Source organism: Aethalodelphis obliquidens, unplaced genomic scaffold, assembly GCF_003676395.1.
Source record: "Aethalodelphis obliquidens isolate GAN/ISIS:26980383/991018 unplaced genomic scaffold, ASM367639v1 scaffold13, whole genome shotgun sequence".
Taxonomy (NCBI): Eukaryota; Metazoa; Chordata; class Mammalia; order Artiodactyla; family Delphinidae; genus Aethalodelphis; species Aethalodelphis obliquidens.
The window spans coordinates 5,894,738-5,920,158 of NW_020837957.1; the positions used below are offsets into that span (position 1 = coordinate 5,894,738).

Consider the following 25,421-nt stretch of genomic DNA (forward strand, 5'->3'; position numbering starts at 1 on the left):
AAATAGTTTAATAAGACTCACCAGTTGTTCACAATTTTGTTTTGGTTCCTTTCTGCTCAAAGCAATTGAGAGGACTGTATTTTTGCTAAGATCTCTTCTATTGTTATAATTCTAGGTATTTCTAGTATTAATTTCTAACATTTAATAGAGTGCCTATTCTATACTAGACATTGTGCTAAAAACTTCTCACAAATTATTCTATTTAATACTCACAACAATCCTAAGGAACAGGTACTATTATAATCTTTATTGTACAGATAAGAAAACTGGGATTTAGAGAAGTTAAATAACCTGTCTCAGGTTACACAGTAAACAGCACAGTAGGATTCAAATCTGACTTCAGAGTTCACATTATTAAAGTGTTACATCATGTATTTTGTAACCTCAATTGCATGCACATTAAGGGAGATCAAAATTTATATGTCTTTATAATATTTATATATTTAATATCAATCAATAAATATAAAATTAAATTGTTATAAAACCCACAATAGTTTTTATCTCAATATGCAACATAATTCACATCATTACATACCTTTAAACAGAAAAACTTTTAGTATACAAACACCTTGGGAAGAATTGTAATTCGCTTCAATATTTTTATAGCTAAGGTTTCTGGGCAAAAGATATAGTTATTTTCTGTCCATATTTTTAATAAAAATATTAATTTCAAATGGAACATTGTCATTTTACAGTACAACATTACACTGAAAAATCAAAACAGTCATTGAACAGTAAGTGTCTATTACATCCCAGGCATTATGTATATCTTTACACTTACCAAATAGATATTAAATAATCTTCAGAAAAATGTGGAAGAATAGCTGCTTCAAGTTTGTACGCAGTTAGTCAAGCAGAAATTTGTAGAACCTTCTATTAAGATGAGAGGGATTTACAGTTGGCATTTTCTTCCAATGAAATAATAAAGCCAGTGTGAAACCAGCTTGACTTTTTATTTATAAAAAGTATTTAGGGCACTGATTCTCAAAGGTGGCTGAATATTGGAATTACCTAGAGAGTTTAAAAAATACTGAGGCCTATATGCCATCCCTTAAAATTTTGATTTACTCAGTATAAGGTAGGGCCTGAGCATGTATTATTTTAAAACTCTCCAGGTGATTCTATTATGCAACAATTTGAAAACACTAGCTTAGGAAATTGTTGCATAATTAAAAAGGTTAGTCTTCAGTTGAATGAATCCTCATGACTTGATTTCAGGGGGTGTATTGTTTTTTTAAGTATCTGGTAGGTATATCTCCCTTGATTAGGAAGCAAATACTTTAGGGAAGAGGTTTTCTGGTTTATTCGTCATTTTCTCTCCACATCTTGAAGAATGAAAGGCACATAGTAGTTGCTAAATAAATATCTTTTAAATGAATACGTGATTGCCTTATACTTCTTTCATATCTTTATATTCTAGTAGATTCATGAAGATAAGAATGCAAAAGATATTTATTGAAAAAATGAATGACTGAAGCAGTTAGGGTAAATGTTTAAGGCAAACCAAAGTCTTATAATATATATTCATATTTTAAAAACACATACATATATAAATAGATAAAAAGTAGCAAAAGAACATATGAGTGCAATATTTAGCAGTTGAAAATTAATTCATTGAATTTTCAAATATTCTTCACATTCTTACACTTAGAAACAAAAGTAATCCTAAACAACTAGTTCTTTAAGCTAACATCCATAAGCACATGCAGATAAGTTGTTTTTTTTTTTTTAAAGAATTACAGCTTAATCTTGAAGAGCAAATGTCATTTTTCAAAATTCAAGTAAATGAAACTTTAGCACACATTATGATAGCTTTTCCAGATAGTTGTATAAAAAACAAAAGATTATTTCTGATTAAAATATTTGGTATCACCTATTGTCACTTGCTCTCCATTGAGATTCACTAGTTTCTCAGCAGTTTCACATTGATAAAAACTATTTTGGCACTTCGTTACATAATGTTCTATTTAGAAAAACCTTATTGATAAAGAGACTTCCTTTTTAGTAGCTGAATTCTTAGATATGGCTTCACTTACCAAAGTTCCACAAGTATTACATAATTTTCAATTCAATTAGTATCTTAAACTACGAAACTTTGGTTTTCTTAAAATTAGCATTGGTTGCTTGATTGTAGGTTTGTCACCAAAAAGTGCTGCTTCACTTTCAGAGGTTGGAAATCTTTTCTGATATATCAAGGGATATTCCTTCTGAAACTTAAAAATGAGGTGAGGAATTAGAGGGTATTTAACATTATTATCTGAGCTGAAGCCACTGGTCAACATTTTATAAGGATTCAGTGCCTTTCTCAAAGATGTATTACAGAGATCAGTATCCTTTCACTTTATTCTTGCTTCTCCCTCCACTTTCTCACACATGAAAGGTACCCTGTAATATTTCTTAGATTCCAGTTAGCATTAACATCTAGGATTCTCTTCTGCTATTAATTCTCCTAAATTCCAGATGTTCTTCCTTCTCATTGGTAAAGCCTATGAAGGTCGCAAGGATCTAGTTAGTATATTTCATACTTCTTTGAGTGTCTCAGACCAGGAATTGGACTTGCCAGAATCATGTGGCTACAGGGTTTTGATGTAGAGCTAAAAATTCTAAATGGTAATGATGAGTCACTAAAAGTTACATATTATAGTCCTAAGTTTATAATTATTTTCCCAGGGTAATGCATGCTTTAAACATAAAACACTGGAAGTAAAGGAGAGTATCTGTTATTATGGTTATTATGAAAATTTCAGGACAGAGTAAAACCAGGCAGGTAGTCATACATAGCCTACATATATGATATTTAAAATTCAAAATATTAAAATGAGAAATTCGATTCTAAATGTCATTAAATAACAATCAGCAATAGCATATTAGAAAATATTTACGATTGAAACTTGTTCATTCCCTTACCTGTTTTAGTTTTTTCCTTTTCTCCTTCACAGGCAAACTCTTATTTTTAATAATATTCTCTAAAAGTTCTGCAACTGCAGCTTGAGAGGTAGAAACTTTTTGTTCATCAAACTCCTGAGCACTAATTTGTTTACAGTATGAATAAGTTGGCAAAGGAGCAATCACTCCATCTCCAGGATTTTTAATCTGTAATGAACAAAATGATACATACAGTCAAATCTATTAATTCTGGTCATGTTCCTATTTGGTAAAGGGTTCTTCTGATGGGTTTTAATACCTATTATTTTGCCACCAAACATTCAACACTTTAAGAAAACTGTATTATGCAGCAGAGTAGCAATAAGTCAGTAGGGTCTCAATCCCAGCCCTACAACCTACTAGCTTTATAACCATCAGAAAGTTATTTAAACTGGTCTTAGTCTGTCTCCTCACCTGTAAAATGTGAATGTATGTGAGATAATGTATATAAAATGCTTAGCACACAAGTATTAAATAAAGGTAGCTAACACCATTAGAACCAATAACCATGGATTTTATTCTTTTAACTACAAAACATTAACAAAGTGATATTTTAATTCATCTTAAAACATTAACGTTTTGAAATGGTAATAAAGGGTTCATCTACTATTTTTGAGATGTAAGAGCATGGGCAGGGCCCATAACATCTGTAGACAAGGTGATTAGGAACCAAGATGGCAGAGTAGAAGGACGTGCTCTAACTCCCTCTTGAGAGAACACGAGAATCACAACTAGCTGCTGGACAATCATTGACAGGAAGACACTGGAACTCACCAAAAAAGATACCCCACATCCAAAGAAAAAAGGAGAAGCCACAATGAGATGGTAGGAGGGGTGGAATCACAGTAAAAACAAATCCCATAACTGCTGGGTGGGTGACTCACAGACTGGAGAACACTTATACCACAGAAGTCCACCCACTGGAGTGAAGGTTCTGAGCCCCACGTCAGGTTCCCAACCTTGGGGTCTGGCAATGGGAGGAGGAATTCCTAGAGAATCAGACTTTGAAGGCTAGTGGGATTTGATTGCAGGACTTCGACAGGACTGGGGGAAACAGAGACTCCACTCTTGGAGGGCACACACAAAGTAGTGTGCACATTGGGACTCAGGGGAAGGAGCAGTGATCCCAGGGGAGACTGAACCAGACCTACCTGCTAGTGTTGGAGGGTCTCATGCAGAGGTGGGCGGTGGCTGTGGCTCACCCTGGGGACAAGGACACTGGCAGCAGAAGTTCTGGGAAGTACTCCTTGGTGCGAGCCCTCCCAGAGTCCACAATTAGCCCCACCAAAGAGCCCAGGTAGGCTCCAGTGTTGGGTCTCCTCAGGCCAAACAACCAACAGGGAGGGAAACCAGCCCCACCCATCAGCAGTCAAGTGGATTAAAGTTTTACTGAGCTCTGCCCACCAGAGCAACAGTCAGCTCTACCCACCACCAGTCCTTCCCATTAGGAAGCTTGCACAAGCCTCTTAGATAGCCTCATCCACCAGAGGGTAGACAGCTGAAGCAAGAAGAACTACAATCCGGCAGCCTGTGGAACAAAAACCACATTCACAAAAACAGACAAGATGAAAAGGCAGAGGGCTATGTACCAGACGAAGGAACAAGATAAACCCCAGAAAAACAACTAAATGAGGTGGAGATAGGCAAACTTCCAGAAAAGAATTCAGAATAATGGTAGTGAAGATGATCCAAGATCTCGGAAAAAGAATGGAGGAAAAAATGGAGAAGATGCAAGAAATGTTTAACAAAGACCTAGAAGAATTAAAGAACAAACAAACAGAGATGAACAATACAATAACTGAAATGAAAACTACACTAGAAGGAATCCATAGCAGAATAACTGAGGCAGAAGAATGGATAAGTGACCTGGAAGACAAAATGGTGGAATTCACTGATGCGGAACAGAATAAAGAAAAAAGAATGAAAAAAAAATGAAGACAGCCTAAGAGACCCCGGGGACAACATTAAATGCAACAACATTCGCATTATAGGGGTCCCAGAAGGAGAAGAGAGAGAGAAAGGACCCGAGAAAATACTTGAAGAGATCATAGTTGAAAACTTCCCTAACATGGGAAAGGAAATAGCCACCCAAGTCCAGGAAGCACAGAGAGTCCCATACAGGATAAACCCAAGGAGAAACACGTCGAGACACATAGTAATCAAACTGGCAAAAATTAAAGACAAAGAAAAATTACTGAAAGCAGCAAGGGAAAACTGACAAATAACATACAAGGGAACTCCCATAAGGTTAACAGCTGATTTCTCAAGAGAAACTCTACAAGCCAGAAGGGAGTAGCATGATATACTTAAAAGTGATGAAAGGGAAGAACCTACAACCAAGATTACTCTACCTGGTAATGATCTCATTCAGATTCGATGGAGAAATCAAAAGCTTTACAGACAAGCAAAAGCTAAGAGAATTCAGCACCACCAAACCAGCTCTACAACAAATGCTAAAGGAACTTCTCTAAGTGGGAAACACAAAAGAAAAGGACCTACAAAAACAAACCTCCCAAAATTAAGAAAATGGTCATAGGAACATACATGTCGATAACTACCTTAAACGTGAATGGATTAAATGCTCCAACCAAAAGACACAGGCTTGCAGAATGGGTACAAAAACAAGACCCATCTATATGCTGTATACAAGAGACCCACTTCAGACCCAGGGACACATTCAGACTGACAGTGAGGGGATGGAAAAAGATATTCCATGCAAATGGAAATCAAAAGAAAGCTGGAGTAGCAATACTCATATCAGATAAAATAGACTTTAAAATAAAGATTGTTGCAAGAGACAAGGAAGGACATTACATAATGACCAAGGGACCAATCCAAGAAGAAGATATAACAATTATAAATATATATGCACCCAACATAGGAGCACCTCAATACATAAGGCAACTGCTAACAGCTATAAAACAGGAAATCGACAGTAACACAATAATAGTGGGGGACTTAAACACCCCATTTACACCAATGGACAGATCATCCAAAATGAAAACAAATAAGGAAACAGAAGCTTTAAATGACACAATAGACCGGATATATTTAATTGATATTTATAAGCATTCCATCCAGAAACAGCAGATTACACTTTCTTCTCAAGTGCGCATGGAACATTCTCCAGGATAGATCACATCTTGGGTCACAAATCAGGGCACAGTAAATTTAAGAAAATTGAAATCGTATCAAGCATCTTTTCTGATCACAACCCTATGAGATTACAAATAAATTACAGGGAAAAAAATGTAAAAAACACAAACACATGGAGGCTAAACACTACATTACTAAATAACCAAGAGATCACTGAAGAAATCAAAGAGGAAGTCAAAAAATACCTAGAGACAAATGACAATGAAAACATGACGATCCAAAACCTATGGGATGCAGCAAAAGTAGTTCTAAGAGGGAAGTTTATAGCTATACAACCCTACCTCAAGAAACAAGAAAAATCTCAAACAATCTAACCTTACACCTAAAGGAACTAGAGAAAGAAGAACAAACAAAAGCCAAAGTTAGCAGAAGGAAAGAAATCATAAAGATCAGAGCAGAAATAAATGAAATAGAAAGAAAGAAAACAATAGCAAGGATCAATAAAACTAAAAGCTGGTTCTTTGAGAAGATAAACAAAATTGATAAACCATTAGCCAGACTCATCAAGAAAAAGAGAGAGAGGACTCAAATCAATAAAATTAGAAATGAAAAAGGAGAAGTTACGACAGACACTACAGAAATACAAAGCATCGTTAAGAAACTACTACAAGCAACTCTATGCCAATAAAATGGACAACCTGGAAGAAATGGACAAATTCTTAGATAGGTATAATCTTCCAAGACTGAAACAGGAAGAAATAGAAAATATGAACAGACCAATCACAAGTAATGAAATTGAAATTGTAATTAAAAATCTTCCAACAAACGAAAGTCCAGGACCGGATGGCTTCACAGGTGAATTCTATCAAACATTTAGAGAAGAGCTAATACCCATCCTTCTCAAACTCTTACAAAAAATTGCAGAGGAAGAAACACTCCCAAACTCATTCTATGAGGCCACCATCACCCGGATACCCAAACAAGACAAAGATACTACAAAAAAAGAAAATTACAGACCAATATCACTGATGAATATAGATGCAAAAATCCTCAACAAAATACTAGCAAATAGAATCCAACAGCACATTAAAAGGATCATACACCATGGTCAAGTGGGATTTATCCCAGGGATGCAAGGATTCTTCAATATACACAAATCAATCAATGTGATATACCATATTAACAAACTGAAGAATAAAAACCATATGATCATCTCAATAGATGCAGAAAAAGCTTTTGACAAAATTCAAAACCCATTTATGATAAAAACTCTCCAGAAAGTGGGCATAGAGGGAACCTACCTCAACATAATAAAGGCCATGTACGACAAACCCACAGCAAACACCATTCTCAATGGTGAAAAACTGAAAGCATTTCCTCTAAGATCAGGAACAAGACAAGGATGTCCACTCTCGCCACTATTATTCAACATAGTTTTGGAAGTTCTAGCCATGGCAATCAGAGAAGAAAAAGAAATAAAAGGAATACAGACTGGAAAAGAAGAAGTAAAACTGTCACTGTTTGCAGATGACATGATACTATACATAGAGAATCCTAAAGATGCCACCAGAAAACTACTAGAGCTAATCAATGAATTAGGTAAAGTTGCAGGATACAAAATTAATGCACAGAAATCTCTTGCATTCCTATACACTAATGATGAAAAATCTAAAAGAGAAATTAAGCAAACACTCCCATTTACCATTGCAACAAAAAGAATAAAATACCTAGGAATAAACCTACCTAGGGAGACAAAAGACCTATATGCAGAAAAGTATAAGAAGACACTGATGAAAGAAATTAAAGGTGATAGAAACAGATGGGGAGATAGACCATGTTCTTGGATTGGAAGAATCAATATTGTGAAAATGACTATACCACCCAAAGCAATCTACAGATTCAATGCAATCCCTATTAAATTACCAATGGCATTTTTTACAGAACTAGAACAAAAAATCTTAAAATTTGGTTGGAGACACAAAAGACCCCAAATAGCCAGAGCAGTCTTGAGGGAAAAAAACAGAGCTGGAGGAATCAGACTCCCTGACTTCAGACTATACTACAAAGCTACAGTAATCAAGACAATATGGTACTGGCACAAAAACAGAAACATAGATCAGTGGAACAAGATAGAAAGCCCAGAGATAAACCCACGCACCTATGGTCAACTAATCTATGACAAAGGAGGCGAGGACATGCAATGGAGAAAAGACAATCTCTTCAATAAGTGGTGCTGGGAAAACTGGACAGCTACATGTAAAAGAATGAAATTAGAATACTCCCTAACACCATACACAAAAATAAAGTCAAAATGGATTAGAGACCTAAATGTAAGACTGGATACTATCAAACTCTTAGAGGAAAACATAGGAAGAACACTTTTTGACATAAATCACAGCAAGATCTTTTTTGATCTACCTCCTACAGTAATGAAAATAAAAACAAAAATAAACAAATGGGACCTAATGAAACTTCAAAGCTTTTGCACAGGAAAGGAAACCATAAACAGGACGAAAAGACAACCCTTAGAATGGGCGAAAATATTTGCAAACGAATCAACGGAGAAAGGATTAATCTCCAAAGTATATAAACAGCTCATGCAGCTCTATATTAAAAAGAACAAACAGCCCAATCCAAAAATGGGCAGAAGACCTAAACAGACATTTCTCCAAAGAAGAGATACAGATGGCCAAGAAGCACATGTAAAGCTGCTCAACATCACTAGTTATTAGAGAAATGCAAATCAAAACTACAATGAGGTATCACCTCACAACAGTTAGAATGGGCATCATCAGAAAATCTACAAACAACAAGTGCTGGTGAAGGTGTGGAGAAAAGGGAACCCTCTTGCACTGTTTGTGGGAATGTAAATTGATACAGCCACTATGAAGAACAGTATGGAGGTTCCTTAAAAAGTGAAAAATTGAATTACCATATGATCCAGCAATGCCAATACTGGGCATATACCCAGAGAAAAGCATAATTCAAAAAGATACATGCACCCCAGTGTTCACTGCAGCACTATTTACAATAGCCAGGTCATGGAAGCAATGTAAATGCCCATCGACAGATGAATGGATAAAGAATATGTGGTACATATATACAATGGAACATTACTCAGCCATAAAAAGGAATGGAATTGGGCCATTTGTAGAGATGTGGATGGATCTAGAGACTGTCATACAGAGTGAAGTTAGTCAGAAAGAGAAAAACAAATATCGTATGTTAGCACATATATGTGGAACCTAGAAAAATGGTACAGATGAACCGGTTTTCAGGGAAGAAATTGAGACATGGATGTAGAGAACAAATGTATGGACACTAAGGGGGGAAAGCGGTGGGGGGGTGGAGTGGTGGTGTGATGAATTGGGCAATTGGGATTGATATGTATACACTGATGTGTATAAAATTGATGACCAATTAGGACCTGCTGTAGGAAAAAAAAAATATGTAGACAAGAGAAAGAATTGTAGGGGATAGTTATAATTACAGTAAGTCATGGCAATATTAGAATAGTATGTATAGGAAGAAATATGAATATGTGTGTTGGGCAGCTAAGGACTGAATATAGCAGACATCTGTTGTTTTTGGTTGCTTAGATTCCTTCTCTCCTTATAAAAGTTCTTCCCATTATACTCCAACTATCCTTACCTTTCGTGAAGAACAGATTCTTCTCTAATCTATGTAGAGCCACTCAGAGAATGGGCCCTCTCTTCAACCCACTCACCCTCAACCACCTAAAGAATGTGCATTTAATCTAGATTTGGCCACTCTATGTATATACCATTAACTTTTCAAATTGGAGGTGAGGAATGGTTTTTTTTTCCCTTTGGATGGCAAATATAAGTCTATGACTCAAGAGCTTTAATCAGCCATATCCAATCATGTGAAGGAGCCATTTTTCAAATATAGGACCGAAATGGAAATAAGTGATGAAGGGATGGAAACAGTCCTATTGCTATTTGAATATCCATATTCTGTCTACATTCTTGACTTTTGGAGGTTATTTATGTGAGCTGATAAAGTCTCCCTTTCTGATTAGGCTAGTTTGAGATGAGTTTGCCACTTACAACTGACTAATGCAGAGAATTTTAAGACTTAGAATACATACATGGCCCTTTCTTAAGTAGTCAAGATGTTTCTCCACTGCAGTCTGTAGGTAAGAGGGTACTTGGAGAATTTCCTGTTGATGATCCATCAAGAAAGAAACTAATCGTGCAGCAAGAAGCTCATCAAGATCTACTTCTTCAGCACAGCGTAACACACACCGAGAGAAAGTATGTATCATCTAGAAACGTTAAAAGATGTGAATTTAAAAACTTAAGGTTTTATATAAATTAGAATACCAGTAATTTCTAGGTAGTATTATGCTAAAGGATTGAGATAAAGTGATAAGCAGACTTCAGCTTACAAAATGAGGACAATAACTTATTACATTAGAAAGAATAAAATGCCAATTTTTTTATAGTGCTTGTTAAGTATTTCCTTAATATAAATTCCAAATGATTACAGAAGGCCTAGCTTTTTCTTCAGTTTTGTCTCAATTTTATCACTAAACACCTAGGTTCCATTAATACCATACAAATATGGTGCTTAAAGACTGTTAGAGAACAGTGACTTATTAAATTAACCCCATAAAAGCACAGATTAGGAGAATATATAAACACAAGTGGTTACAAGGTTGGCATCATTTATCTTTTGAAACAGTTTTTAATGCTATTCTATTAGTCTTTAAAAACAATTAGTACATTGTATTTTTCAATTCCATCATGACAATCTTCAAATCCTGGGGTAAATTTTGTGTTTCAAAACTAATTTACTCTCATTCATGTCCACATAACCCACCAAATATAAGACACACACATGTACACATGCACACATAAACACTCACACACCTCATTCTAAAATAATTTGAATATCAGAATTGTATTTTAAGTATTTTGCACATAATAGATGGTGAGCATATTTATTGAATTGAAATATTTTTGGTCTTATTCCTACATGCCTGGCAGGTTTTCCTATCTTCTTCCAATGCTCAGTCCTCAGCTTTTATTCTTTGTTTGCTCAGCTTTATAGAACTCGTTTACTCCTATAGCCTCAACTACCACTTTTACAAAAAATATACTTTCTGCCCTAATATTTCTTCACCAGATTCATTTCCAACCTTCTGTCTGTAGGATAAATTTCACTTAGATATTCTATAACCTGAATCTCAAAAAGTGTAAAATCAAAATTACCTCCTTCTTACTCATATCTCTCTAAATATCTTTTCCTACAAACTTCCCTATGCTTTTTAATGATGCCACAGTTACTTAAGAATAATTCTTCCTCTTTATATTAGGTATGTCGTTTTATTAAAAAACTGTCCTTAATAAGTGGAAGAACGGAGCTTAGCTACAGATTCCTTGCTACAAGAACAATCTGTAAATTGAAGCTGTGCTCTGAGGAAGTGGCAGCTCTTTATAGAAAGACAGAGAGAGAGAGAGAGAGAGGAAGAGAGAGATAAAGAGAGGGAGGGAAAGAGATATTAGAGATACTATTTCAAGAGTTCATTTCCAGTCAACATCTGCATATAAATGCCTTGTTTCCCTCATCTTCATATGGAGCCTAAGACTGCTTCACAGTACCTCTCCCAACTTCCTGCCCACAATGACAAGCTATCCTAATTCACATAACACATCAAATACAATTTTCCCACTACTACAATATCTGAAACACTTTGACTTACTACACATGAATTTCCCATTAATTCTTTATTTCACAGGGTTATAGTGCCCTTTGGCTTTCAACAGTGCCTACATCTCCTCTTCCTTCCCCACCAAACAGAATTGGCTCTAGGCAATATAATATGGTCTGACAGTTAACCACTATGAAGTGATACAGCGTGAGTGAATAGGCAAAGTCCTTAGGTAAAGATCAAGATGTGAAAGTATAAAAGACTGGGCACAAAGGATTAATGCACCAGTATTCTGCTGCTAGGAAAGGTTAGACTTTCAAAAGCCTTTTTTTAACTCAAGAATCTAGGATTTCAAGACCATGACATCACTTGAGTAGTATGCTTAGATGGTTTGGTCTTCTTTCTTTCTTTTTTTTTCGGGGGGGGGTGCGGTGCAGTTTATGAACTGGACTTATTCTTTCCTTAAGAAATCAACTTACCAGTGACCTTGTACCCATTGCATCATGAAGTTGGGGCATATCAACATTTTGACTCATTCGCGAAATCATGCGCATTAAAAGTTGAAGCCGTCTACGATTTGGTGGGGGAAGTAACAAACAACACAACTGTAGTGCATCGATGGCAACCCTCTCTAAATGAGGTTGTAGCAAACCTAGAAGGCAAATTACCCCCCAGAAAAAAATCATCAATGACACTAGCTGCTTTCATACTACCAGCATATAGTTATATAAAGAAGGCAAAATAATATTTTAATATTTCGTTTGACTATTCCCAGAAATTTCCACATTCTTCAAAAGCATGGTAAGATACTCATTATTTTCTTCATAACCCATTGGATTATGAAGGATTGAAAATCCTTCACTTATTACAAATAAAGTGACTCAGAATAAGTGCAATTTAAGGGAAAGAAAAGGAGTGCTTTAGGTAAGTAGAATAAATCTTGGTTATGCCATGACAAGTCTTTTACAATATGAAACTTTCCTTCTGGAGGGAAAAAGTAAAGCAATTTCAGAGAAGAAAAGCCAGGTAAGTGAAACAGGGTTAGTAAACACTAAAAGTTAACATTACATGCGTTGAAAGCATCAACCTTACTTTGTGTGCCAGTCAACATAGAGGAAGCTGGAGGTAAAGAGTTTTCTGAAAGTTCTATTGTACTTTTGCAGAGTCTTTTATTGACTGTGGTACTAGACTCTCCGAGTTCACCTTCCATAGCTGTTTGCACACTTGTGCTGCCTTGTCCAAGATTTGGTTTCATGATAATTTCAGCCACTGGCATATTAATATAACTATTCCTTCTTGTACTACTTCTTAAAAGTAAACTCTGAGATCTACAAAGCTGTTTTGACTTGCACTTTCCATTACATAACTCCTCTTGGTCTTGAACGGTCAAAGTAGAGGTTCTTTTAAAACCAACACAGAGTGGTTTTTGAATACTTTCCTCTGAATGAAGATGCATTAGGGATTCCTGTTTGGTCTCAGACTCTAAAAATTGTTTATTATTTTGTCCTTTTATGTTCAGAACAGATTGATGGAAGACACTGGAGACCTCTTTACTTGAACTCCCTGGTAAATCTATAATTCCTTCTAATGAATAGCACCTTGGTTTGATGCTAGAGGATAGAACATGCATACTACTTAAGCCTATTAAATTATGACAACTTCCTCCCATTATGTCATTAACACTGGCTCTTCTGTTTTTTAAATTAACTAGCTGCATTTTCTTAGCATAGTTTTCTTGAAATCCTTGATCACTTATCTGCAGTCTCTCAGTAGTATCTGATTCTTCTTTGTTTTTGTCTTTATGAAGCAGACTGAGAAGAAGACACTCAGTTGATTTGAAGGAATTCAGACTGTTTAAGTGAAGGATTTTTGAAGACTGTGGATCATCTTGGATTTTATGTATCCCACTGGGTCTATCTGAAACTGTGACGTAGCCACAAACAACTACCAGGAAATGAAACAAAAATTAAGATGCAACTGTATGACAGTGGACAAAAATAAAACAAAAACAAGAGTAACGTTAAAAAAACAAAGCATCACTATAGTACATATTGTTAGTATAGTACAAATAGCAGTTGCTTAATTCAGAAGCCACTTAAATAGGACACATGCAACATTCAGTTACAAAGTGCAAGACTCGAGGTTTTCCAACTTGTGATGAAAATAACTTTAAAATTTATTTCAACAATCTAATTAAATGGATTCAGTCAAATACATGAAAAAATATCTACTTTCAGTCTACAAGTATTAGAAAATTCTTAATTATAAGACAACTGTAGTTTAATAAAACATATATATCATTTTTGTTTCTGGTACCTGGTATAGAACTCCTAAACCCCATGGAATTTCCAGTGACAGGAGTCTTTTGTTATTCACAATGAGCCTATTAGAGCTAGCCTCAGTTTATGCTAATGAGGTGACTTAGGCTTAGCCCTTCTTGGAAGGTTGGAACTTTTAGCCTTACCTCAGACCTCCCTGGAGGGGGTGGTAGGGTAGTGGTGGTTGGTGGAGGTCAGACTTAGTCAAAAATGAGCAATGATTTAATCAACCATGCCTATGTAATGAAACCTCAGTTAAAACTCTGAAACAACACAGCTATGGGAGCTTACCAGTTGGTGAATACATGGACACGCTTGTGGGGGATGACATTCCTGGAGAGAACATAGAAGCTCTGCACAACCCTTACCCCCATTCCTTGCCCTATATATCTCTTCCATTTGGCTGTTCCTGACTTGTATCCTTTATAATAAACTGGTAATCATTAAGTAAAGCACTTTCCAGAGTTCTGTGAGCCGTTACAGTGAATTATTAAACTTCAGGGGGTTGTGGGAACCCCTAACTTGGCAGTTAGCCAGGCAGAAATGTCAGTAAACCTGAGGACCTCATTTGCAGCTGGTGAATGAAGTGAGGGCAGCGTTGTGGAACTGAGCCCTTGATCTCTGGGGTCTGAGCTAGCACTGGGTAGTTAGTATCAGAGCTGAAAGACTTTGTCCTCAACTTTTTGGGGTCTGGGTTAACGCTGGGTAGTTAGTGTCAGAAATGAACTGAATTGTAAGACACCCTATTGGTGTAGAGAATTGGTGTTGGAATGGTATATTTGAATTACTGGAAAACAACATAACAACAACCAGAGTATTCCTGAAGTTTAAAATAATTTATAGCCTGCCACCTTCATGTTTACCTATACTTTTAGATCTTTTAAATTATGGGGGACTTGGAAACTAATAAAATACATTTAAATAATAAATAAAAATCTATACATACCCAAAATGTTCACAAATAATTCATAATATTCAAAGGTAAGTAGAGGTTCAGGGAGATCTAGAAAATAATCTGCAATTGTTCTGAATACATCTCGTTCAAATCCAACATAAGTTGGATTATTCATATCATTACTTCTTGGCCCTAAGTAGAGGCAAAAAATAAAAAAAAAAGGTGAAATATAATTTATTTTAAATATAGTTTTTAAAGATACTTATAAAAAGCATAAAACATATACTTATTTCATGAAGGAGTTATGTTTAACAAATTGTCACAATTTAAAAATTTAAAGGGTTGTGCATATCTCATTCCTTCTCACCATCTTTTCATTAGAAATCACTGCAACTATTAGCATTTTGTTTAATTTTAATATTTATATGACTGAAAAATTGTATATAAAGCAAAATTTGAAATATATTTTAAAAGCATCAGGACAGCTTATTTTAATGGGATTTTATCACAATTCATTTTATAAAGCAAAGATTATTTGGATTATGCAAATAATTCTTTCAAATTGTCTTTTGTAAATTTACATTTTTGTGATTAAATTTTGCCTGATATGAAGCATACCCTGAATGAGTTTAAATAATATCTTTACATTGCTGTTCCATTAGCTTAACATTATTGAAATAATCATGTCTACTCATTAGTATTTTCCTCAGAAATAAATTCTGATCTTATGTTACAGGTGAGGAAACTGAAGCTCAGAGCAACTTGCTCAAGGTAAAAGAGGTTTGGTGGCAAAGCTAAAATTAGAATCTAGAGCAGTATAAAGCGAGAGCAAGTCACAGGATCTTGAGGTTTAATAGCATTTAAAGTGTGGTCCATGGACTACATAATCAGAATCATCCAGTGTACATATTAAAAATATATATAATCTCCTCTAAACAGTCCAGAATCTATCAGAATTCCTATGGAGCTAGGAATTACTGATCTAGAAATGTTTGCTTCTGGTTCACTAATTAAGTAGTTTCCTAACACGGAGCTGGGCATCTTGCTGTAAGAATCTTCTGAGACATGATTTAAAAAAAAAAAAAAAAAAAATCCTGACATACTGAATCGACTGAATCTGAATATTTGCTGAGTTTCTCTAGCGACTGTGATATGCACTCAGATTTGAGAGTTACTATGTTATCTTTCAAGTTAACACACATATACACACGTAATAGCTTAAAGGCTAATAAGGATTTTATGTGGAACAAATAGACAATTTTTCTGAGGAGGATATAAGAAATATTCTTAATATGTAGAATAAAAAAATTGATAATCATTAAAAGTTTTCTAAGATAGAAAATACTTTACTGGAATTAAAAACACAGAATTTACAGTTAGAGAATCTAGGTTTGAATACATAGCTCCTTATGTATCAGAAAAAAAGACTTTCTAAGCCTTAGTTTTCTCTTCTAGAAAAAAAATTATGAATAGTATACTGATGTTTGATTCCTGTATGTCACAGGATTACAGTGGGGGATTAAATAACAAACAAGTTAAGTAAAAGTCTTAATATTGCCTCTGGCTAGACATATTGTTGTTAAACTGGAATTTAGTAAGCTATATCTTGGTATCATTTATGTGTAATGTGGACTGAGAAGAAAAAGAAACAAATCCCTAAAGATGGGGCATCAGAGAAATCCCTGGAAGTATGCTATCTGAGTTGCTAATCATGAGCCAAGGTATGAGAGAGAAGGACAGTTACGTAGCGAGAAGGTAGAAAGAGAATCTCAGAAATCTTTAGCTTCTGATCAAGATCTTTATCTTGAATTGATAACTTTTTTCTATAACTAATATTATTTACTTATTGCTAGTTATCCTGTTATTTTGTCATATTGACACCCAGTGGACAACAAGGGAATATATACTTATCCTGAACATTAATAAAATACTAATTTTATAAAAACTAGAAAAATACTTTTGTAACAAAATTATTAAAATATAATTTAACTTTTGATGATTTAGAAGCATACACCTCTGCATATTTTAAAAACTGATTTTCGAGAGCAATTAGGGTTTTGTACTAGAACTAGGGTCTTAAATTATAAAACTCACTTATCACTGATCACTATGGAAAAAACTTGAAGAATGAAATGCTAAAAAATGATCTGATTAATGACAGACCATTTTTTTTCATAAACATAAAAGTCCCATTAATATATCCTATGGAGTAGAAGCATGTCATGAAACACCAAATGTTGAAGCCATGTACAATGGCAAGGGGACTGAAGTGGGTTTTATAAGACTTCATTTCTGACAGAAACTTTCAACTTACCAGCTGCATTACTTAGAAGTTGCTATTTGAACTCTCTGGACTCACTAAAGCAATTGATGTAGATTATACCTAAAAATCCTCTGAGATCCTCTAGCCTATGATTTTATGATTTATGAGAACTGAGTCATAAATGACGGGCTTGGATTATAAAATCACTATCTGCATAGAAAAAGTTAAGGGCTCTATAACACACTCCACATGCAAAGAAGTGTAATCAGTTCTACTAGATATTCATTTAAACATCAACAGAAAGAATATAATTTAATTTTATCAGGACTTTATAAATTATTAAAAATAATTCCTTGCTTCTTATTAAATATTTTATCAATATAATACACACACACACACACACACAGTTTGTTTAACTTACAATTTGCTAGGCACTTCATGGCAGATAATACCCAGTGAGGAAGGTCATCTACACAAAAAATTAATAGTGTTCAATCATACAGTTATGATGATAGTATATTTAAAACTTAACACTTATTATATTATATAATTATACATACATGTGTGTATATACACACACACACACACACACACGTATGTGTACCAGCAGGATTAAAAATGATTACATATTTAATAAGACATAGGGCCAAGACAGTATTTTACAATACAAGTTTAAAAAGTTAGCTATGCTATTTGAAAATTACTGATTTGAGTGAGACCTATGATTGAAACAAGCTATATTTGAATATTAAGGTACTTTCGCAGTGAGGCTTGCTTAAAATCTTTCAACTGCCACTATGTGAAACATGACACATAAGTGTAGCATTTTTTGACACAAACACAAAAACCACACATACATTTGACTTGAAAAGTTAATAGTTATAAAGAATAGAAAGCTTAGATGGAGAGCATATAATCAAGTTATTTTAGGTAATGAAAGATACAACTGGTCCAAAGCTACAAGCATACACAACATAGTTCTTAAGTTTTAACATTTACTTTTTTGCTCCTACAATTAAACCCTCAAAGTTCTTGCCCACAAAAAGAAACTCAAAGTAATGCATGTCAATTAATTCTACAGACAGCAATTGATTATAAAAAAATGAGCCAACATTTTCAGTAAATTTATTAATACATTTCCTATAAGCTTTCCAATACATCTGGCTTAAATTATTTCCCCAATTTTCCTTATATCTGAAATCAATATATTATATAAACACATATATAATACAAAGCCAGATTTCTTTAGAATACTGTTCATGAGAGTTTTGACTTATTTTATAGGGTGTTACTTTGGTTTTGTATGTATGTCTTGACCCCTTTAAATTTGTATATAACTTCTCATGTAAGCTCCAGGAAGGCATGGACCATTTCTCTCTTGCTCATCACTAATCTTTAGCATAGTGCCTGGCACATTGTAGGTCCTCAATAAAATGTGATTAATCAATAGTTTTAATTATATTTGCATATATTTTGGATGCTTAACCCTGTCATTAAAAAAAATCATTCAGGAATCCACCTTAAGAGCTAAAATAAGTGTGAATAATATTCATTTAAAAATTAGCCCACTATGATTACTAAAGCGCCTCTGATAAATCAGTAGTCTCCCTGACGTTCTCTCAACTGAAGTATTCTACTTTCTACATTTTGGTCTCTCTTTATCCCCACAATAGCTGCAACCTTTGTTAGCATGTTTAAAATGATTCCAACTTCTTTTATTGATACCAACCTGATTTGTCTTGCAGTATAACTACTCCGTGCTTACTTGTATTGGTCATGTTGTACATTATACATTGAGGAATTACTTGCTTGGGATTTATGACTTCTTCTAGGGATGACACACCTAAAATTGTTTGCAGGCTAAATAGGAGAAAGAATACAAACTGTTTTTCCTCCATAAAATAAGTGGAATAGAATACAATTATGAAAGAGTTTGAATGGAAAACAAACAAAGCTTTTGGAATATTTTTCTTAAATCAACCTCTAAGACTTATATTAGTATTTACTTTAAAATATCTTAATAACCGTTGCAGGATTCCAATATAGACCCCAAACTAGAGCTACAACTTTGAGTCAAAGAAAAAGCAAATTATATTGAAAACATTCTACTTCTATTGTACCAGAACTATCGCAAGAATATTTATTAAGAAACACATATACAGGTTAAATTCTAAGCTTTGCGAATTAATTTGTTCTTCCTCAACTGCATATCTTGATGAAAATATCAAATTAACATTCTAAACACCTCAGGAACTTGCTTATAGCTTAGTTATAGCTTACTAGATCAGAATAACATATCTCCAAGCTTCTTCAACATCTTTCTGGCTTATTTCTCTATTATCAATGGAGTTTTCTTGATGTTCATTGATTATTTCACAGTTCATTTTCTCTGCATTTTCCTGAAAAAAGAATTACTTTGGTTTAATATGGTATGCTCACATTTTGGAGATAATGAACTGACACCACTTCTAATATTTAGTAATTCTATTAGTATCAGCCCATTGTGGAGCTGTAAGGTGTCACTTGAAGAAATAATGCAATATATTGTAATAGAACTTTCGGTTTTGCAGCTGCCTCCACTACCCTCAAATTAATTTAAAACAAAACATGCTTAAATTATACAAATACTATTTCAAGTATGTCTCACTACCATTTTTATTTTCGTTTCTGTGAGTTCTAAACAAATTTACACATACATTTTTAGAATATAATATAGTTAAGAGATTCCAAGTATTGGCTTCAAATATTAATCATTCACTTTTAATGATTCTATTATTAAGCACGCAGTAATTATATTTAAACTAGTAAAGGATGTTTTACCTGAGAGAAATGTAATCCATGCTTTTTAGGAGTTCTCCGAGATAAGTTTCGTAATTTAAAAATACTATCTTTATCTTTGGAAAAGTTCTCTATTCTGTTTTTTCTCAATTCTGGATGCCTTCGTGGAAGAGTTTTAAGTGGAGAATTTGCAGGAAATCTGGTTTAAGAATAATATGCAATTAAATAATGTGAGATCATAAACAAACTTTTAGTGCCATTTATCTTAAAAATAACTTAAAAAAACTGGATTTATTTACATTATCAAGGAATGAATCTTCTACATAAATTAATTTTCCCATTAAACCTTTTAAAAATTTTAAGTTTCCTGCTTTCTTTAGTAAACTGTATGTATTTCAAAGATACAAAAAAGTACAGAAAATAATATAAAACAACATCCACATAGGTAACCATCAACCAATGCAACTATCAACATTTTACCAAGACTTCATTATCTTTTTAAATTTTTTTAAATTAAAAAAATTTTTTAATTTATTATTATTTTTAAAATTTAATTAATTAATTAATGGCTACGTTGGGTCTTCATTGCTGCGTGTGGGCTTTCTCTAGTTGTGGCGAGTGGGGGCTACTCTTCATTGGGGTGCGCAGACTTCTCATTGCAGTGGCTTCTCTTGTTGTAGAGTACGGGCTCTAGGCACGTGCACTTTAGTAGTTGCAGCGTGTGGGCTCAGTGGTTGTGGCTTGCGGGCTCTAGAGCGCAGGCTCAGTAGTTGTGGCACACAGGCTTAGTTGCTCCGCGGCATGTGGGATCTTCCTGGACCAGGGCTCGAACCTGTGTCCCCTGCACTGGCAGGTGGATTCTTAACCACTGCACCACCAGGGAAGCCCCATTATCTTTTTTATTAATGAAAGAAATTCTTTGCTAATTCTATTTCTCTCTTCCTAAGGGAAATCATTAACCTATAGTTAGTGTATTTCCTTCTTGTTCATGTTTTCATACTTTAAATAAATATACATAAACAATATCTCAATGGTATCTTTTAACATACATCAAGTTTATGCATAAGTTTTTAGTCACCTCAGAAGTTTTTTTCTTATTCCTCTGTCCTAAAAATAATTTCTTATATTCTTTCAGAAGAGTTTTATTTTCATATTTAGGTATTTAATTCATGTATAACTCACACCAAGTTTCTTTATATGTAAGGGTTTATATTCTCAGCACTTAATGGTCTTAATTTAAATTTAATTAAGCCCAGATAATCAGGTAAGGCAATTCTCTTCCTCAAAATTGACTTGGACCTTTACATTATCAAATGAACTCTAAAATCTGCTTGTTAAATCCTACAAAAAATTATATAGGGGTTTTGAATGAAGATGCACTGAATTTATACATCAATTTGGGAAGAAGTGACTTATTTTTATGACACTAAGTCTTTTCATTCATGAACAGAATATCCTTCTCCACTTATTACTTTAAGTACAATTTGATAATTTTCTCCAGTAAGGTCTTACACATTTTTGTTATACTTTATTTTTAACTACGTCATAGTTTTGTTACCACTATAAAAGCACTAGAGGTAGAGAGACTAGTTGAAGAGTTATGCAGAATTCCAGGTAAGAGAGAATAGTAGTCTCACAAAAAGAACATTCATTAAGAGAAGTAGACAGATCAGAGAATACTGAGGCAGCATGATAGACATGGTTTGATAATTACATCATATTTAAAGGGGAGAAGGGAAAGAATGAAGGTAACTACAGGGAAGACTGTGCCATTCATTCAGATATGGATATAAGAGGTCAGAATTTAGGTTAAGAGATGTTAGTGATTTTCCATATACTATATTTGAAGTGCCTGTTTAATAGGCAAAAGTGGGCCTAAAGCTCAGGAGAGGTATTTGGGTTGGAGGTTTGAAAGTCATAAGAAAAGTAAGTGGAGACATGGTATGAGATTGCCCAGGGAGAGAGGTGAAGGGTAGACAAGCCTAGGACCTTGAGGACAGTAAAAGCTAAAGGATGAGCAGCAGCAAAGGAACTCAAAAGGTGACTGATGAGTAGTAGAGAGAGGAAAGATTTGTAGGGTGTTATACAAGATATTCATATGCTTGTTATTGCAGTTTACTTGTATGACATATCATCTTTGACACATAGGCAAGAATCAATTTCTACATTTCATTTGAAAAGTACTAATTTTGCAGAGTAAAAAAACATGGGGGGCTTTCCTGGTGGCGCAGTGGTTGAGAGTCCACCTGCCGATGCAGGGAACACGGGTTTGTGCCCCGATCCGGGAAGATCCCACATGCTGCGGAGCGGCTGGGCCTGTGAGCCATGGCCGCTGAGCCTGCGCGTCCGGAGCCTGTGCTCCGCAACGGGAGAGGCCACAACAGTGAGAGGCCCGCGTACCGCAAAAAACAAAACAAAACAAAACAAAAAAACCCCACAAAAAAACACATGGGTATTAGAATCCAAAGACCTAATTTAAGGGATATATAATCAAGAACTCCGGGTACGAGAGAGAAAAATCAATTATGCTGGCCTGAGGGAGTCAGAAAGGCCCCACGGATGCTACAATACAGCTGATATGAGAAGAAACGTGTTTACTCGTCTGATGAATGTGTACATGAACATATTTCAGACCAAGGGAATAAAATTTGTTGAAGCATAGTCTCAGGCTCTTCACCTGTAAGAAGGAGTTAATATTTTCCTTGCTGAGCTATTCTAGGGATTAAATAAAGAAAACATGTAACTCATAAAGTAGGGCTTCTGGTACATGATAAATTCTTAATAAATAATCTCTTCAACCTGTGGTATATTTCTTTTGTTAGTTATTATATAAAGTTTGCTATTATTTATTTCATCACATGTGTTCTTAGATTATATAGATTACATATCACTTGAAGGTAAGGACCTGTGAGAACTTGTCTTGTAATTCTTAAATCTATGAAACTAAAGGTTGATAATGTTCTGTCCTTGACATGTTACAGAGCTTTCAGAATATGTAAAAGTGACACTATCTCATTCTTTCCTCCCAACTCCTTATTTTATTATAAGTTTGAATTGTGCAGCAATAACCCTTAACTAACTTTAACTTTTAAATGGTTTTAATTGGACTAAGAGCAGTAAGTTTTCTGCAGAAAATATTACTTCCCCTGAAGAGGCTGCTGTTTTAGTAAAAGTATTAGAACTGGAGTGAAACTTCATTGTTAAGTAATTCAGTTTTGCAGTTATTTCTTTGTTTAGTACCTGAATAGCTGACTGTTGTCATCAAGATTTTCTGATCCCCATTTGCCTTTGATATCTTCAATGACATGGTTCTTAAGAAATTTTCTCAATAGCTGGATAGTCTGTTGCCTTGTAACCTCAGGACCAAAATTGCTATTATTTCTTAATAGGTCATAAAGCCAGTCTACTGCTTCTCCTGCTGTAAAACAATTGCCATATTTTTTAAAGTGTTGCCTGTGTTTCCTTAGAGGCATTCCCGCTCGAAAAGATGTGGTAACTTCATTCCACTGCAAATAGAAAGGAAAAAAATTTTTTTTAATTAGACAAAGAAAATTCTCTCATTCGCATCTTGTTAAATCATTAAAATTCATGAAGAAATCACTTGTCTTATTTGTGCTAAAGAAAATTTTACATCCCATACTGATTTCTTTTTATTAATTCTAGTGTTGTAATAATATTTTTATGTAATAGTTTTGGACTACAAGCACTTCACTGGCTGGTTGGCTTACTTAGGAAACCTAGGAATAAAGGAGAACTACAATGAACCTGCCTTTAGTCCTCAACAGAGAAAGCATTTATTCCTGTTTCTTCCTGTTTCTTTAACCTCAACTAATATTAATAATATGATAGTAGCATTTGTGTCAGACACTATGCATTACACTCATTATTTCACTTTAATTCTCACAATTCTATGAATAGGTACTATTACTATCCCATTTTCAGATAAGGAATATGAAGCACAGAGATATTTAATAATTTGACAAAGGTCACACAGCTAAAACCCAGGCATTGGATTGACTCTAGAACCTGTACTCATAACTAACTATGCAGGCCAAACAAAACTCTTGGCAGGCAATAGTTTTATTGGTAAAATACCTTTAGTATTAAAGTATTAATATACCTTTAGTATATTTACTAGTGAAGATCCCAATAATTTACATAGAACATATGCGGTAAGTTAAGTTTTAAGTCTACTGTTTGTTTAATGACGCTGTGATATATCTACATTTTCAAAAGATACTCACACTTTCCAAAACTGTTTTCAAATTACCCAAACTTTTGGGTTCGTGGCAGGTCTACGAGGAGTGGTATAGAATAAACATATAACTTTTTAATTAAAAAATCTTACATTAGAGGTTAAGAAATCTGATTTGTAACCCCAACTATGCTACTACTCGCTATGCTACCACTTATCTAACCTATGTGGTCCCAACATCACAACACAGAATTTAAGGGCTGAAAACACAATAACTGTATTCTTTTCTTTCCACACTTCCACATTTCATATATTATTCGAGAAACTTATATTGAGCTGCAATTTATCCAGAGAATAAGTTGTTTGTTATTCTACAGATCACAGCACACTTTCACATACAGTATGTCTACTCTAGGACATCTTTTAGCCTGGGCATGTATCATTAGCTGTAGTTTACCAAGGTGGAAACTGACGCTCACAGAAGTGACTCTCCTAATGTCACATAACCAGTGGCACAGTATCCTCTTGGATTGATGATCCAAATACACAAGCCACTCTATGCAAGTACAAATCCAGTGACTACCAACAGTGGTTCCTGATGGGTATTTAAAACATTCTTAGTTATGAAATAGCTGTTACTGAGTGGCATTCAGTCGGTACATCCTGCATTAAATTCTACAGGACCGGCTAAACGAAGCTGTCACAAACAATCGGGCTTGCCCCCAGTCTGACCCTACAAAGCACTGGAACTCAAAACTCTTCTCGAATCCTTATGCGGGTAGAAAATCAGGCGTGCGGAGAGGCTAAACTCAGAATATTCCAAGACATTTCAGAGGACGCCGACAGCACCAAGAACAGGGGTAGCTTCAGAAGGTGACTCCGATGCGCCCACCCGGGGTGCCCGGAGCAAAGGAGGGGGACAGGCGTGTCCTGCAAGGGTCCGCGATATCCGTGAACTCCCCTCATTCTCCTCTTCAGCCACCCAAGAGGTTCTGGGACCTATCCCTCCGCCCGAGGGAAAGCTACAAACGTTCTCACGTAAAAGTAGCCATCACCCCGACTGGCCAGTCTCGTTCACGCGCGGTCTTACCAGCCTGGTGGCCCGATAAGGCCCGGGAGGCACACCCTGATTTTCCATTCCGCCCACTGGGCCCGAAGGTCTGTCAGCGCCCGGTGCCCGGCATGGCGGCGCAAGGCGACACTCAGCCCCCGAGAAGCCGGCGGCAGCGCAGCCTCCCACAACCGTCGGCCCCGCCATCGATTTGAATACCTCA

At 35.1% G+C, this 25,421-nt stretch overlaps 1 protein-coding gene and 1 long non-coding RNA gene across 3 annotated transcripts in view; one reads left to right on the forward strand and one right to left on the reverse strand.

Moving 5' to 3' along the window:
• LOC113624349 (uncharacterized) overlaps nt 1–13,648 on the forward strand; it is a 187,087-nt gene extending 173,439 nt beyond the window's left edge. Inside the window, exon 5 of the long non-coding RNA XR_003434310.1 lies at nt 13,506–13,648. This is a non-coding gene — a long non-coding RNA (uncharacterized LOC113624349). The remainder of the gene's footprint in view (nt 1–13,505) is intronic.
• Nucleotides 228–25,409, reverse strand: DEPDC1 (DEP domain containing 1). Of its 2 annotated transcripts, XM_027114040.1 has the most exons (12): nt 25,238–25,409; nt 23,193–23,458; nt 19,995–20,151; nt 19,455–19,573; nt 18,904–19,034; nt 17,596–17,643; nt 14,963–15,103; nt 12,791–13,642; nt 12,178–12,350; nt 10,133–10,309; nt 2,908–3,093; nt 228–2,213 (listed from the first exon to the last, which is right to left on the reverse strand). In XM_027114040.1, exons 1-12 carry the CDS (start codon nt 25,403–25,405, stop codon nt 2,073–2,075), a joined length of 2,559 nt encoding a protein of 852 aa, XP_026969841.1. In that variant the 5' UTR covers nt 25,406–25,409; the 3' UTR covers nt 228–2,072. The 2 variants fall into 2 exon arrangements, with proteins under 2 accessions (XP_026969841.1, XP_026969842.1); XM_027114041.1 differs by lacking the exon at nt 12,791–13,642 and having other exon boundaries at nt 1,285–2,213; nt 25,238–25,406.
• Nucleotides 25,410–25,421: the final 12 nt, after the last annotated feature.